Below are 16,267 nucleotides of genomic sequence, written 5' to 3'. Positions count from 1 at the left end.
TATGAAATACCATGCCGGTCCCTCAGTGTCCTTAATCCTGAGCTGGTGCTGCTCTTGACCACAACCGATCAGTTCAAAGCTGCCAGCAGAGGCTCCCCACGGGGTCTCCCCCGCTCCTGCGGGATCCCCGCGCGGTCTACACACCCCTTCTGCAAGCTCACCTGCACTCGTGGATTAACCACTGCTAAACGTGCCAGGGACCTGGATGTGCCAGGGGTCCCACCAAGGCTGTCCAGACCTGCACACAGAACCCCCTCCATGCATCTCCCTTCCTCCTTCCTGGGTCCCCTCCCTGGGGGGCAGAGCATCCAGATCCACCCTGGTGGGTGAGCTCCTCCAGCCCTCACCCTCTCCCCCAGTTCTGCTCCTCCCCTCCCGTGCTCTCAAGTCCACAGCCCTCCACCCCATGGCCCATGTGACAGTGTCCATCTCCTTGGCCACCAGCACCTGCAGGACCAGTGTCCACCCGCCCCAGCCTGCTCCCTGCACTCGACCCCCCATGTGTCGGCAGAGCGGTCTTCCTCAGATGCCCCTCACCCCACGGCGCTCCTGCTTGTGACCCCTCAGGGGTGGCCCGCCGCCTCTTGCAAAGACCAGACATCTCTGTTCACTGCTTAGCACCAACTTACTGAGCACCTACTGAATGCATCAGGGCACATTAGTGACCAGACAGGCAGGATCCCAGTGTCAGGGAGACGGACCCGGAAGAAACAAAAAAAGAGGCAATTTCAGACAGCAGGGTGATGAGGAAAACAATAGGACGATGTGATTGGAGAGTCAGGGAGAGTAAGGGGGCAGGGGTGGTCATGGCAGATCCCTCCGGGGAGGTGACCCTGAGCTAGGCCAGGGACAAGCAGAGGCAATTACCTGTGGATGGCGAGCATAGAAAGCCCACCCCTGGCCCTGCTGGGCCCACCACGGCCCTCCACAGCAACACCGCGTCCCCACAGCCACGCTGGCTCTGGACTTGGTGCTTGTTAGCTGGGGCGGGGGGGGGGGGGGCCGGGGGGGGCGCGGGGGGGTGGTGCTCTCAGCCTGGAACACCCTTGTGCTCCTGCCTGCAGGTTAACGGACGCCTACGGATCCATCAAAATCATGCTCCGAGCCACACACTCTCAGATGCCCGTCCCCACCCCTGCCTCCCTCCTGCCCAATCCCCTCTCCCTCCTAGACCCTGCAGCTCCATGGTGGGGGCACATGCCTGTCTTTGTGCATCTCAGAACAAGTCTTTTCATTCCTGCCCCCCAGACCCGGACGTTTCTGTACTTGGGGGCGAGCACTCCGCTGTGTCCACGGGCATTTGGAGCGGTTGGAAAAACCAGTCTGCAAAATGCTGGGCCTGCGAGTGATGCTCTAGGACTGATGCAGTGACAGGTGCTCGGAGCCCCCAGCTGCACGGGACACAGAGCAGAGTCCCAGGGCTGCCGCCGCTGAAGCAGACCGACTCAGCCCGGCCGAGGGGACGTTAGCTGCTGCGTTAACAGGACACGCGCCGGAAGCTCCAGCCGCATTAGGTCGGTAGCTTTCTATACCGTATGCGAGATGGGGGCAGGGCACCCTGGCATCGGGTGGGGAGACCCAGTGGCTGGGGGCAGGGGCTCCGGAACCTACCATGCGCTGCTCACGAACTGTGAGACGCGGGGACACCACCACGCGGGCCCAGTTTCCTCATCTGCAGAGCAAAGACGACAGTCCCGGCCCGGGACTTTGGTCAGGCCAGAAAATCAATCGGCTCGGCGCCCCCCCAGCAGCCAGGGGCCAAGACCCTGCTGTTGCTCTTATTACCAGGAAATGGAGTCACGGACACGTGTGTGGAAGTGAGACTCGTGGGCCACGCAGGTTCACGCACAACCCTGCCGTGTAACAAAGGCCCTGCTCACCCCGGCCGGCCTCGCAGCCTGAACTGCCGCTCACTGAGCACGTGCTGTCCCAGGCCCCAAGACAGAGCCGCCTCACCTCCCACACCTGCGGGATGGAGATGCCCGGCGCTTGGCTGGCACGCTCGGTCCTGCGCCTCATGCCCGTGGGTGCCGCGGGGAGCTGTGCGGCGGTCTGCGCCCACGGCGACGCCCTGTCCCCATGAGGCTGGGAGTCACAGGAGGTGTGTGGGCAAAGGTGAAGTGGGAAGACAGTGGCCAGGCTCTCGGGCCACGTGTGCTGTGGGCATCCCGAGTCCCTGTCACCTGCGCAGTCGCGGGGAGCAAGCACGGTTAGGGCCCCCAGGTGGTAGGGGGAGCAGACCGGGGGTTCATGACCTCCCCAGGGCCAGCGCGGTCCGGCTGCAGGCAGCCTGACTCTGGGCACCCTACCCCGGGGCCGGGCTGGATCCGGACCCCCACCCAGCAGTGCGTCACCCGCACCGAGTCATTAACATTTGCTCCGATCGGGGATCACGGTGCCGACCTCGTTGTGTTGACGGGAAGGACGGGTCAGGACAGTGCCCCCCACAGAAGCAGCCCGGCTGCGTCCGGAACCGGTGGGCACGCCCGTCCCTCTGCGCGGTCCTGACGGCAAAGAGGCCGGGAGACTTGGGGGGCCGACGGGTGCCTCGTCTGCTCCACAGCGGCCCCAGCAAAGCAGAACCTGCTGACGGCGGAATCATCGTGCTTCCTTGGGACCCAAAGTTAACCGTCACACATTCTTCTCCTCCGTCTTCCATCAGAACCTCCCGGAAGTGGAGTGTTCAGGGACAACGCACTTCACGCGGGCTGCTCGCTCTGCAGAGGGGAGCGCGTGGGAGCCACCGCCTCACCCGGCTGCGCGGGATTCTGCGGCTCCTTACTATTACTTAGGTCAGCTCACACGTGAGAGAGTCGTATTTTAAAGTAGTATTCTTTGAAAGTTCGGTTGTCATTTTACTTGGGGATGAAAAGTTCTTTGTTGTTACGAATTTCCGTGTCTGCAGTTCCTAATGAAGTCGAGAGCCTCCCATGGGTTTGTTTACCACCCTGGCTCCCTTCTCCCGAGCCACGCGCGCTCCAGGCTTGCTCACCCGCGCACCTGCTGGGGTCCGCCTGTGTTCCCTGACCAGTGGCCTCGCTCCCGAGTGATGCGGACGTTGTCTAATTCAAGGTGCTTTTCCTCCTCCTGCTCTTCTTGCTTTTCTTCTCCTCCTGTTTCTGGAAATGTAGCTCATGACAATAATCCATAAAAAGGAAAACACGGACGTGTGAAAATGAGCCTTGTAGTTTTACTTTAAAAGTAAAGATCTTGAAGGAAACTCCCAGTCTGTTGACTGTGGGAGGGAAGAGCCAAGCTAGCAGATGCGTCTGCTCCTTTGAGACGAGACATTACTAAAAACCAACATTTGAATTCTGTGTCACACTACGGAAACCCTTCTGACAGGATGCTAAAGTGGCATAATCTCATATTTGCTAAGAGGGTCTCCCTTAAAAAATATGTATTTTTACTTACTTTTTACAGTAAAATCTAGAAATAATTTTGAAACCATGTATAGAAAAATATATGCCATAGAGATAAAATGAAGAGTTGAGGAAATCCAGGCAAAGGGCATACAAGAGAAGGTCAAACGTGGACCCACACCCCAAATGATAAAACAGCTTTGCCACAGGTAGCGAGCTGCACACTTGGCTCTGAGCGTCCTGGTGGCCAAAGCAAAAAGGGAAACACAATTAATTACAAAGTGTACATTCTCTCTCTTTTTTAAGTAGGTTCCACACCCAGCATGAAGCCCAACATGGGGCTTGAACTCACAACCCCGAGATCAAGACCTGAGCTGAGATCAAGAGTTGGACGCTTAACTGAGCCCCCCAGATGCCCCTAAAGTGTGCATTCTCCTTAAGATACTAACGGGCAGAACACAGTTTATTGGGATCCTGAAGCCTCAGAGAACAGTCTTCCTAGGGTCCTGAGGAAGAGACACAGTGCATCTCAGGGCAGCAGGGACACTTGAGGAAGAAGCGCCCTGTTAAAATAGAGATCCCTACTCAGGAGATCTGGAGCAGGGTCCAGGAATCTGTGTTTCCACAAAGCTCCCTAGTGATCCAGATGCACAGTCAGAGATGGGCACTGGTGTAACCAGAAGACCAGTTACCCACCCACGTTTCCTGCTGTGCACCCATGGGCAAGTGACTGCACTGTCCTGAGCCAATTTTCCTCATCTGAAAAATAGGACCATTGATATTAGCTACCCCAGAGAACCCTTGTGAGGTTTCAAGGGGAGAATATTCAAGAAGCACTCCACAGGAGGCTGGTACGGAAAATGTTAGCAACGATCATTATATGACCGTCTTGCAGGATGCCTGTGGAACTGGAGCCGAGTTGCTCAGGATGAGCTGGGTTCCCACCCTGCAGGGTGGGGGGAATGGAGCGACGCTTCTTCAATTGGCAAATATCTATCAATGCCCGGCTGCTGTGAGGAACCACCCCCCGCCCCAGGCAATGAAGTTTCACCCCCGCCCAAAAGACTGGCTTCGTTTCCAGCAGTGAAAAGTCATTTATTTTTCTGGTTAGCCCACAAAAAAGAAAGGTTTCTGTATTTTTGAAATTCTGTGTCCACAGAACGGAGACCACACAAGGGACCCTCATCACCCTGAGGCTTCAGTGGACAGAAGGTACCAAAGCTGGTACTCAGGTCCAGGTGACCCCACGATAAAGCAGATGCCAATCTCCATCCCCATCCCTCAAAGCATCCAGCTTCTTCCTTCAAATTCTGCAGATTTCGAGGCGACCATGGCGGGTGGGGCAGTTGCATACCTCCCCCCCCCCCCCCCCCGGGAACCTGTGTTTCCATGGAGGCTGAGTGGTGGCAGACTGTTCTGGATACGGCTGAACAAAATGTACAAAGGGACAAGCTTGAGGATCATTTAACTCCTGTGTTAACATGCTAAGTACCAACTCCCAAAGGACATTCGTGAGCCTTAATCAGCTTCTCACGACGTGGCCCTGGAGTGGAGGGCCCCTAACGGAACAGTTAATAGAAAGTCCGTGCATCACCCGGGCCCTCTGTCCAGGCGGATTGTACAGCAGCCACAAATACGAACGAGCGAGAACAGCAATCACATCGGCATTAACAACGATGCCGATGCTACTCTGCGACCTGCAGGCTTCATTGGCCTCCAGGTGAGTGTACGGGGGATGCTTGCCGAATCCTCCCGTGCAGGTGACCACTAACCCAGGGGGCCCCCGGCCAAGTGCCTACCAGCAGCAGGTCCATCCCCCTGAGTGCCTCCCACCAGGAATGTGCTTTCTGTTCCTGCAAGGACTAACCGGGGGAAGGCGCTGCCCTGTCTCCATCTTACACCCGGGAGGAGACTCAGAGACGGCAGTGCTTTCCCCAGTTCCCACCGCCGTGACGGGGAGGCTGGGATCGAGCCCGCCTGCCACGTTTCCCCAGAGCCTGTGTCTGGCTGAGGGGCCCTTCCTGGACATCATGAACCCCCCACTACTCCACGGGGTGGGGGGACACTCTGCATCATCTCTGTCCCCCCACCCGGACAGGGACAGGAAGTACTCTGTGCCCAAGGGCCGGATGTGTTGCTGGAAGCCCCCAGATGCCCCCTGACAGAAGGAAGCCAGACCACGATGAGAAAACGCAAGGCCCTGAGATAAATGAGGCAGAACTCTCCCAGAACGCTTCCCCTGGGCCCGGGCGTGGGGTTCCAGGGGACACACCTGGAATCATGGGACCCGTGGGACCCCGAGCAAGTCACTGAGCCTCTCCTAAAGGCTCAGTGTGCTCATCTGTAAAATGGAGATAAGAAGGGGGGGAATCGGAGGGAGAGACGAACCATGAGAGACCATGGGCTCTGAGAAACAAACTGAGGGTTCTAGAGGGGAGGTGGGTGGGGGGATGGGTTAGCCTGGTGATGGGTATTGAGGAGGGCACATTCTGCATGGAGCACTGGGTGTTATACGCAAACAATGAATCATGGAACACTACATCAAAAACTAATGATGTAATGTATGGTGATTAACATAATAAAATAAAATTTAAAAAAAAAATCAGAGGAAAAAAAAGAATACCTATTTTACCCAGTTCCTGCAAGGATTAAATTAAATGAGGGAAAGCAAGCAGAACTTACTGCACGGGGTCGACCCTGAGAAGCGAAAGCTCCCAGGCATCCTTAATCACCACGCCCTCTATGTGGTGCACAAGTCCACGGCTTTGGGCCTGATTTCCAGAATACGCCTACTGTGTGATACACGGGGGCTGTGGGTCCCTAACATGCTGCCTGACGCCAGGTGGACACGTTTCAGAGGTGCGCTGCCCGCCCATAGGGAGGGAGGCCTCTATCTTCACGGAGTCCCCAGACCCAGCGCACGGAGCCGGGGACTGTGACCACTTCACCAATAGCCCTGGGAGTGCCCCTAAGACGAAGTCTTCAAGGTCTAGAAATTAAGGAAAATAAATCAAAACAAAAACAGCCAGCACACTGGAGGGGGACTGGTGGATGGCGTGTTGCCATGGCAACCAGGGCTGAATTATTCAGCAAGTGCTAGCAGAAGACCCTGGAAGGAGGCAAAACAAAGACAAAGGGATCCAATTAAACCATTTCTGTGGGGAAACAAGTGGCTGACCCTCCGGGACACAACGTCTCAACTGCCACTCTGCAGCCCCAGAACTAGACCTGCTTTTCTGTTTTCACACCTGGTGATGAATGCTCAAGGAACTGCTCTTGTCCAAGGTCTAAAATTAATTATAGACTCAGCAAGTAATGGGCGAAACCCAGTCCAGGGCGTGTGTTTGGGGTACCTCTCCAGGCCCTCCAGAGCAATTCCCGGCCCCCACCTCTTCCCACCTCCTCTCTGCACTCACAGACAGGGGTGCGGGGGTCCCTGGACTTCTCTTACTCCAGGCATCCTCGTGATAATTTTGTCCTGTGTTTGAACTACATATACATCACTGTTCACTATTTTTCTTTTTTTTTTTTTTAAAGATTTTATTTATTTATTTGAGAGAGAGAGAGCATGAGCGGGGGAGGGTCAGAGGGAGAAGCAGACTCCCCGCCGAGCAGGAAGCCTGACGTGGGACTCGATCCCGGGACTCCAGGATCATGACTTGAGCCAAAGGCAGTCGCTTAACCAACTGAGCCACCAGGTGCCCTTTTCTCTTTTTTTTTAATAAAGATTTTTATTTATTTGAGAGAGAGAACAAGCACGAGCGGGCAGGAGGGGCAGAGAGAGAGGGAGAAGCAGACTCCCCGCCGAGCAGGGAGCCCGACGCGGGGCTCGATCCCAGGACCCTGAGACCATGACCTGAGCCGAAGGCAGACACTTCACTGACTGAGCCACCCAGGCGCCCCACTATTTTTCTCTTTAGATCAATTCACTTGATACTCTATTTTGAAAGAGAACTTTGTTTACCAAATAGAAAACCATTATCAGTTGGCAGAGCTAGAAGTCAGCTAAAAAATAATACGGTAAGTGAATATATTTTTTGCCTCTGGTAGGGAAGGATTTTTTGAAAAGGACACAAACGGCACGAACCCTCAAGTATGTTAGAGGTCGGCAAACTATGCCCTGTGCACCACTGCCTACGTTTATCAATAAAGTTTTATTGGCACGCAGCCAGGCCTACTCGTGCCACACGGGCTGCCTGCTGTGTTCGTGCTTTGAGAGTAGACTCGTGTTGTTACAACACACACTGTCGGGTCCACAAAACTGAAAATATTCACTCTCTGGCCCTTCACAGAGAAACCTGTGGATGCCCGAAGCATGATTAGTAATCCAATGACCTTCCTGCACACAGGAAAGTGTGAACAAAATGAAAATACGAGCCCCCAAATTGAGAAAGGAATGGAAACCACAATTTCCAAAGTACACTCCTAAAATTAAGACAAAGAAGGCAGCAGGTTAAGTACGTGAAAAGAAGAAGAAACCAAGTAGCTGATAAACACAGAAAATGTTCGATCTCACTAGAAATGAGACAACACCAAACCTCCTGGGAGTGCACATCCCACCAACAAGACCAGCAACAATGTACGCCAAGCTTGACTAATGAGCATATTCTCTTGGCCACAGTGATTGGCTCAGGGATGAGCATGTGACCCAAACCTGTCCAATTAGCCCCTTCTATCCCCTTGGTCAAGGTGATTGGTTCAGGAATGGGCTCCCGTACAGATGTAAGCCTGGAGCTTCGGGGATTAGGATGTCCGAGTGACAGAGCCAGAGAATGAAGTCACACGGAGCACAACAGAGTCAAGAAACAGACCAACTCCTGTCAATGCCATGCAAGCACCTGGATCCAGCCATGCCTGGAGCACACCCAGATGCCGTAAGCCCCGGAGGGCAGAGAGTGCCTCCGTACTGTTTGCTCCGACGCCCCAGCACCCTGCACGGTGTCTGGCACGTCACGGTTCTTCAGAAGTAGCTGCTGAGGTGTGACTGCATGAGTAAGGCTTGTGCCCCAGTGACAAGAAAGGAGCAGTTTGCAAAGAAATGGAGGCAGAGAGGATCAAGACGGGTCGTTCCATCATGACTCCAGCATGCGGCAGGAGGCTCTATTCGTGGCACGCCCCTCTCCCCGCGGCTTCTCGTGTGAGCCTTAGAACACCCCGGTGGAGAGACAGGAAATCTCCTTTATCATAAAAACAGTATGTAAGTAGAACACGGGGCTCATGCTTCAGCAGCAACACTGACAGGAGAACGAAGGCTCGGTCCCTCAGGGGTCTACAGACCTGGAAGCTCTCGTCACAGCCCCCTGAACAGTGCTGCAGTTCGGGAAGCACAGACTGTCCTGTTCTTCACGTGACACGCTGGAACTGGAGCCCCGCGAGAGACGGGGCCCACCCGTGCTCAGTAGCGGCTGGGACTATACCCCGAGGGCCGGATCCCCGCAGCCTGTGATCCACGGTGGGGTCCGGGAGCCTCACCTGCCTATGCAGGCTGTCAGGGCCACACCAAAGCATTAGCCATCCAAGTCCCACCGAGGTGGTGGCCCCACATCCCCACCCTCATCCCAGGATGTGGAGATCATCCCCACCGCCTCCCTGGTCCTCAGTCTAACATTCCTCCCACTACACCAGTAACTCCTGCTGCGGGGGGGGGGGGGGGGGCGGGGAAGGTGCACGAATTTCCCCTGCCCACCGTGGGTGAGGTCTGGGCACGTGGGTCCGGGTGGACACCCCACAGCCCCCGGAACACCTCCAGCACGGCTGGGGCCAGAGCGATGCCAGGAGTGCCCATGCGGCCATGCACGTGGCCGTCCCAGTGCCCAGGGAGAAAAGGCCTCCCGGCTGCACACACTGCGGCCAAGACGCCCCGCCCCCTCCTCTGGAGCTGCATGCACCTTGTGCGGCAGCATTAAAGGCTCTGACGTTGCGGAGAAAGGGGAACCCTCCTACACTGTTGGTGGGAATGCAAGCTGGTGCAGCCACTCTGGAAAACAGTATGGAGGTTCCTCAAAAAGTTGAAAATAGAGCTACCATATGATCCAGCAATTGCACTACTGGGTATTTACCCCAAAGATACAAAAGTAGGGACCCGAAAGGCTACGTGCACCCCGATGTTTATAGCAGCAATGTCCACAATAGCCAAACTGTGGAAAGAGCCAAGATGTCCATCAACAGATGAATGGATAAAGAAGATGTGGTATATATATACAATGGAATATTATGCAGCCATCAAAAGGAATAAGATCTTGCCATTTGCAACGACGTGGATGGAACTGGAGGGTATTATGCTGAGCGAAATAAGTCAAACAGAGAAAGACATGTATCATATGACCTCACTGATATGAGGAATTCTTAATCTCAGGAAACAAACTCAGGGTTGCTGGAGTGGGGGGTGGGGTGGGAGGGATGGGGTGACTGGGTGATGGACACTGGGGAGGGTATGTGTTCTGGTAAGCGCTGTGAATTGTGCAAGACTGTTGAATCTCAGATCTGTACCTCTGAAACAAATAATGCAATATATGTTAAGAAAGAAAAAAAGAAGAAGAAGAATGTAGCAGGAGGGGAAGAATGAAGGGGGGGAAATCGGAGGGGGAGAAGAACCATGAGAGATGATGGACTCTGAAAAACAAACTGAGGGTTCTAGAGGGGAGGGGGTTGGGAGGATGGGTTAGCCTGGTGATGGGTATTGAGGAGGGCACGTTCTGCATGGAGCACTGGGTGTTATGCACAAACAATGAATCATGGAACACTAAATCTAAAACTAATGATGTAATGTATGGGGATTAACATAACAATAAAAAATTAAAAAAAAAAAAAAAAAAGGCTCTGACGTGTCCCATGGCAAACAGACCACTCTCGTAATGGTTCCCAGTGCCTGCCACGACTTTAGGAAATGCTGGTCCACACCCCTCTCTCCGGAGGGCCTCTGGGAGACCACGCCCCCGCAGCAGGGGCTGACCCTGGTCTGGGGCTCCGTGTCCTGAACCTGTCCCCTCCCCTGCCCTGGGGCATCCATGCCTGTGCCCCGGCCTCCTCTCCTCTCTGTGACAGCTGAACCCCTCAGGGATTCACGCATCTGTTTCCCTCCCCCCTCCCTCCCGCGTGTGTTTCTTGAGCATCTTCCCTGGACCAAGCACCGGAGTGGGCGTCAGCCACACGGAAAGGGGTCTGAGGCCACTGCTGTTCTCCAGGAACTCTCGAGCTGACGGGAGTGACCTCCACGGCCCGGGGCTGTATCTCTAGCAACTGCCACAGTGCCCACCCCTCATACGAGTAAATTAAGTCCTTGCTGATTGACCAGATGAAGTGATAAATGCTTGACGGGTGTCACGATCTCATTGCAATCAGGCTAATATGGTCCAACACTGGGAGGTTCCCTCAGCATGCATTATCAGGCAACTGGTTAAGATGTTCTGGTCTCAGGTTTGGATGGGGCTCATGGATCTGTATTATAAGAAGCTTCCCCACGGGGTTCCCGAGCCCCAGTCAGTACCAGGCACCCTCCGCCACACAGCTCTGAGCCGATGCAGGAAGTGGACCCGGCTCCCAGAGGTCAGCAGCCCAGCCTCGAGCACCTGCCGCATGACAGGGGCTCTGCAACACGCCTTCCTTACGGGATCTCCCTGAAACAGACAATGACCTTGGAAGGTCAGCACCCCACTTTACAGATGAGAAAACCAAGACCGGGGGAGGGGGGTTAGGTCACCCAGCGCATCAGCAGAGAGCAGAATTCGAATGCAGGTCTGCATGATTCCAAGTCCTTAAGACACTGGCTCGGCGTCCCAGTGGCCTGCAGTAACGTGTGCCATGCTGAACCGCCCCCCAGGCCCCCCGCCGTGGGCCTGGCAGCTGGTCTCATCCCCATTTTACAGGCGAGAAAACCGAGGTGCAGAGACAGCACCCAGCGTCTGGGCTTCACCCACGCACGCTCCCTGCCCTCCACCCCGAAAACACTCAGTAAAGGATTTCAGTGGAAAGTGGGTACCCTGGGGTGCATGCTCCTCAACACAGAGCAGAAACAAGGGTTGGTCCACTTGAACACAGAGCCCTGGGCCTCAGGCAGAGGAAGGACTTCCTGGAGAAGAAGTCCAAGGTGACCTTCAGATCAGTGCGTGTTGACCAGGATGGATTCTGTCCCCCGGGGGCCACTCAACAATGACTGGAGACACTATAGCTTGTCACAGCTGGGCGGGTGGGGAGACTAGAGGAGTATCTTTCGGGTGGAAGCCAGTTTGCTGCTGAACGCCCCGCCACAGAGCTCTCTGGCCCCAAAGATCAAGAGTGCCGAGGCTGGGAGATCCTGAGACCTTCGCTACTGCACGTGTGGCCCACAGACCGGCAGGAACGGCATCCCCGGGAGCTCGTCTAACACGCAGACCCTCAGGCTTCGCTGCAGACCTGCTTCATCAGAATCTGCATTTTCCCGTGGTCGCTGTAGGTGACCTGGGTGCAGGGGACAGTGAGAAGTGTGGGTCAAGGGCAAATCAAGGGTGGGGCCCAGGGACAGCTGGTCTAGCTCGTCATCAGAAGATTGTCTCTTCCTGCTCTGCAGGACCAGCTTTGGGGTTTAAAGAGGGAATGGGTGGGCTGGAGGGGATCCAGGACACCGTCCCTTCAGCCCAGCCCAGCCGATACGCCACAGGTGCCCGAGGAAGGTCGGGGAGATGGCAACATGCGGGTGGCTGAGCGCAGCACTGGGTGCCTGAAAGCCCATTAATATTTCCTCTCCGATACCCACATACAAATCTTGGGGCTACGATCTGGCCCCTCTCTTTGGGAGGATCGGAAGAAGCAGAGGCCTACCCTGCTGGAGGAGCCTGACTCCCAACAAAGCCCTTTAGTTCAAGCTCAGCTCTGGGCTGGCTCCGTGGCAGGGGACGCTGGTGAGAGCTGGGAGGCCCAGCGTGCTCTGGGTTCTGGACCCCCATGACCCCAGTTCCTGGAAAGCAACCTAGAGTCAGCCAGCACTTGAAACCGCCACATTGTCCCAGTCCCACCCTGTCCTCCTTACAAAGCATCCTGTCGCAGGCCACACAACGATCCCAACAGACCTCAGCCGCAGAGACCCACAGCTGCACGCGCGCTGGCCCGTAACCCAGGGCATCTCCAGCCGGCCAACCCCGGGGACCGCCGAGGGGACCCTTGGAGCAGAAGGTGCTCACTCACGGCTCTGGGGCACAGCCAGGTGGCAGATGGGCTCAACTTGGTGCACACACTGTGCCCCCAATATAGATTTACAGCTTTTCTTGAACAACTTAGAAGATCTGGCAACACCGAATGCAATTCTTGCAGGAAAATGATCAGGTGGGACTCTCCCCCATGCCCTGGACACCGACAAAGCACGTCCTCCCCACTCTGTCACTGTCTCTCCCCACAGCGACCCCCTTCACTCCTGCAGGCGCCGGCCTGGCCGCTATAGACCAGAGCTTCTCCACTGGGGGGCTGGGGATGTGCTCCCCTCCCCGGGGGCATTTGGAAATGTGTGGCGACAGTTCTGATTGTCACAGGAGGATGTCACGCGTAGAGACCCAGCTTGCTGCTCAGCACCTGACGGCGCACGGGACAGCCCCCACGACAAAGCACTGTCCCATCCCAAGTGCGGACAGTGGCGAGGTGAGAAGCCACCGTCAGAGCCCCGTGTGGGGGCCCTGAGACAGCGCGGCCCCGGGAAGGCAGGGCCTCTGAGGGGCTCGGGCTGTCCGGTGGGACGCAGCCTCCGCCTGTGGGGACGCGCCACTACTCACTTGGAGAGTTTCATCTCAATCTGCTGCCGGATTTCCTGTCTCTCTTCATCAGTCCTCCTGGGGAAAATATTCCTGTCTTCCAATTCCTGCTTGCTGGGCCGATTCCTCAGCTTCACCGCCAAGAGCTCCTTCTTGCATTTCCTTGGCAGTGTTCCTGAGCGCCACCAAAGAGGGGGAGAGAAGGGGAGAAAACACGTGTTAGTCAACCGCTGGCTGGTTGATCTAGCCACCCACCTGTTGCAGGAAGGCTTCGGCATCAGAGGCATGGGGCACCTTTGTCAGCTTGGGGTGCCTTCCAGAGGGAACGTGGGCAACACAGGGACAAAGGGATGTCACCACCCATGGGCCACGCCTTCCACGGGTGGGCGATCGATCACACATCCCAGGCCTCCAGGGACGGTCCTGGTCAACACCTGTTGCCCCGGGGTGATTATTAATGGCACCCAGGTTTTCTTCTGAGTGTGGACCATGACTTACAGTTTACTTCCCACGTGGCAGCCCCCTCCTCTCCCCCTTCCCCACATGGTCCACGCTCCCTGCTGACCACTACTCTCTGGCCACATGGGTCTTCTTTGAGTCCCTAGAACATCCCACCTCAGGGCCACTGCTGCCGGTCTGCCCTCCGCCTGCCACCCTGCTCTGCTAGACCGTCTACGGCCAGCCCTGTCGCCACAGCCAGCCTTGAACCTTCCTGAGGAGGCCCAACGGGGCTCCAAACACCAGCACACCACACCATTAATCCCCCCCGTATCTCATCTCTTCCCTGTCAGTTACTTTATTCCGTCTCCTGCACGAGACTAAGTTCAATGTCAGTCTGCCCTCCCGGGCCCCAGATCCGTGCTGATGCAGCACGTTCCCAATGAATACTGTTGAATGAAGGAATGGGGGGGCTGACTCAGGGTCTCCAGGCTGAGGCTGATCTTTATTTCCACACATGTCTAGGATCAGCTGAGTGAAATCAGGGTGCGAGTAAGACCTCAGAGAATGGAATGTCTAAATTAAGAGAAGTGGGGTTTGGCAGTGTTCATGAGCAGAGAAGGATCATTCATTACTGGGCTAGGAAATGGAGGTGTTCTGGTTCGTTGAGCTTTCTGAATGAGACTCCCCACCTGCCCTGGCGAGTAACTGCGAAGTACAATGCAGGGTGTGTGGTTTTGTAGCTCTATTGGGACACAGGTTTCAATCCTAGGGCTCAAACCATCATCCAACGTGGACACTCCCGTGGGTGGAAGGAAAGGTTATTTCTCAAAAAAAAAGACTCCTGAAGACAGCCAAGGTCCAGTGTCGAAGATGGGACGCAAAGCGAGAAATGAGTCTAATAACGTGATAGTTCAACAGAAGTTTGGGATAAAGTGAGACACAAAAATTGGGGCTCAGCTGAGGTTTGAATTTCTAATATGTGCTTGTTTGCTGTGTGTTTTATAGAGACAGAGAAAAATAATGACTCCACAAACCATTTCAGCAAGGGCTCCAGCCTGAATTTATTTTAATAGCTTTATAAATGACTAGAGCCCTATATTTATAGGATCATAAAAAGCCTGAAGGAGTCACATGTGTTTCCCGTTAGTCTTTACTGTGTGTTCTGGGGGAAATTGAAAGCTATGGTGGCATTCATGAGTTAAGGGAGTCTCGAAGGTCTCGGGACAAATCCTTCGTGAATGTCAAGGGTCTAATACATGGCAAGGAGGGATTGCCATTTTCGGAGAACCAGAATGTGCTCAACCATGAAACGGCCCTGAATGCAGTTTAATCTTTTTAGCTTTTGATAACGAAAGTCTTTTAAGCCCATTGCAAATGTCTTGGGTTTCTTATTACAAACTTTAATCATATTTGTTCTTCACTGAGAAAAAGCTCCCCTCATCAGAGATTTCCAGATGTAAATGAGAACTCCCTCCACGCTGGGAACAAGTGGTTTTCCCAGCCTCCCAGGCACAGCCCATGCACACAGTAGGGCCACCACAAAAACTTATGGGATCACTTCGGGTCTTCTCCAGAGTGTCAGCACATTACTAGGTTTTGTTACTGAAAAGTCAAAAAAGGAAATTTCCAGACAAATAGCTTAAAATGAGCCTTTTCATAGATTTGACCGGCACGCGCACCTGACCATCAGCACCAGTGGGACTGAGCACGCGTCCCAGAGTGCAGGGGCTAACACGGAGCAGGAGGTGAAGCTGGGAAACAGCGGCCGCGAGACCTTTCTGTCCAGACTGTGGGAAGCGAGCCAGCTTCCCTCCCCAGGTGCCCCGGACACACCTATGTTCCTGTGTTCTGACCCAGAAATCCCACTTCCAGGAGTCTGCCTCCCAAAACAAGTGGGACGAGCACATAAAAGCACATAAAAAGGTGTTCATCCAGCATCATCGATGAAAGTAAGAAATTACACACAACCGAGAAATCCAAGACAGCACCTGTCAGATTGCGGCGCATCGTACTACTGGACCGTGGCAAGCCCATCGGAAACGGTGGTGTGCGAGCTACTGAGCGCCAAGAAGACACTCACGGGATGCTTGCAACATTTGTAACCACAGCTTTTACGGAAGTACGTACGGCGTCTATAGAAATACACTCGTGTATGAGCAGGTGTCTAATTTTGCAAATATACCTGGTGTTACAAATCGGCACAGAAATTTCAGGAACTGATCACTTTATGCATTCATTTGCTCTTCTGTATTATATCTTCTATCACATAGTTCCCTTATATGAAAATAGATAATTATTTAAAGAGAAAGAACAATGCTGAGCGACATCGGCAAACACGCTGGAAAATTCTCTCCTCCGTAAAAGCAACAAGACAACTGGCAAAAATGTTCAGGATCCACTTTTTCGGGACTCTGTAAATGCAACACAGGGAACGTTTATCCAAGGAAAAGAGGCTGAGTCTCTGTAAGGAAGTTTCGCTCTGTCCGGCACCAGGCCCCTCCTCCTCCAGCCCTGCGGTAGCCCTGAACTCCAAGAGTTTGCATTCTCCATGAAGACCAGCCGCCTGGCAGTCCCTGGAGGGCGCAGCCAGGCCTGGTTCCCCAGGAACTGCCATCCTCCGACCCATCTGTGGGCTCCCCAGACGCCCCCACGTGCAAGGCTGGCTGCGCCGGACCCGATCAGAGCTCGCCCAGCCCAAAATGTCTTTCCCTGGGTGCATTTGTTGAAAACTCTATTGTCTTTCCAAGG

At 54.7% G+C, this 16,267-nt stretch overlaps 1 protein-coding gene across 2 annotated transcripts in view; it reads right to left on the bottom strand.

The window, feature by feature from the left end:
- PHACTR3 (phosphatase and actin regulator 3) overlaps window positions 1-16,267 on the bottom strand; it is a 215,116-nt gene that overhangs the window by 24,409 nt on the left and 174,440 nt on the right. For both annotated transcript variants that reach the window (XM_078057341.1, XM_078057342.1), the window contains exon 8: window positions 13,100-13,253. In XM_078057341.1, coding sequence (XP_077913467.1) covers window positions 13,100-13,253 — 154 coding nt within the window. The remainder of the gene's footprint in view (window positions 1-13,099; window positions 13,254-16,267) is intronic.

Source organism: Halichoerus grypus, chromosome 10 (genome assembly GCF_964656455.1).
Source record: "Halichoerus grypus chromosome 10, mHalGry1.hap1.1, whole genome shotgun sequence".
Classification (NCBI taxonomy): Eukaryota; Metazoa; Chordata; class Mammalia; order Carnivora; family Phocidae; genus Halichoerus; species Halichoerus grypus.
This window is presented reverse-complemented; position numbering and strand designations above follow the sequence as displayed.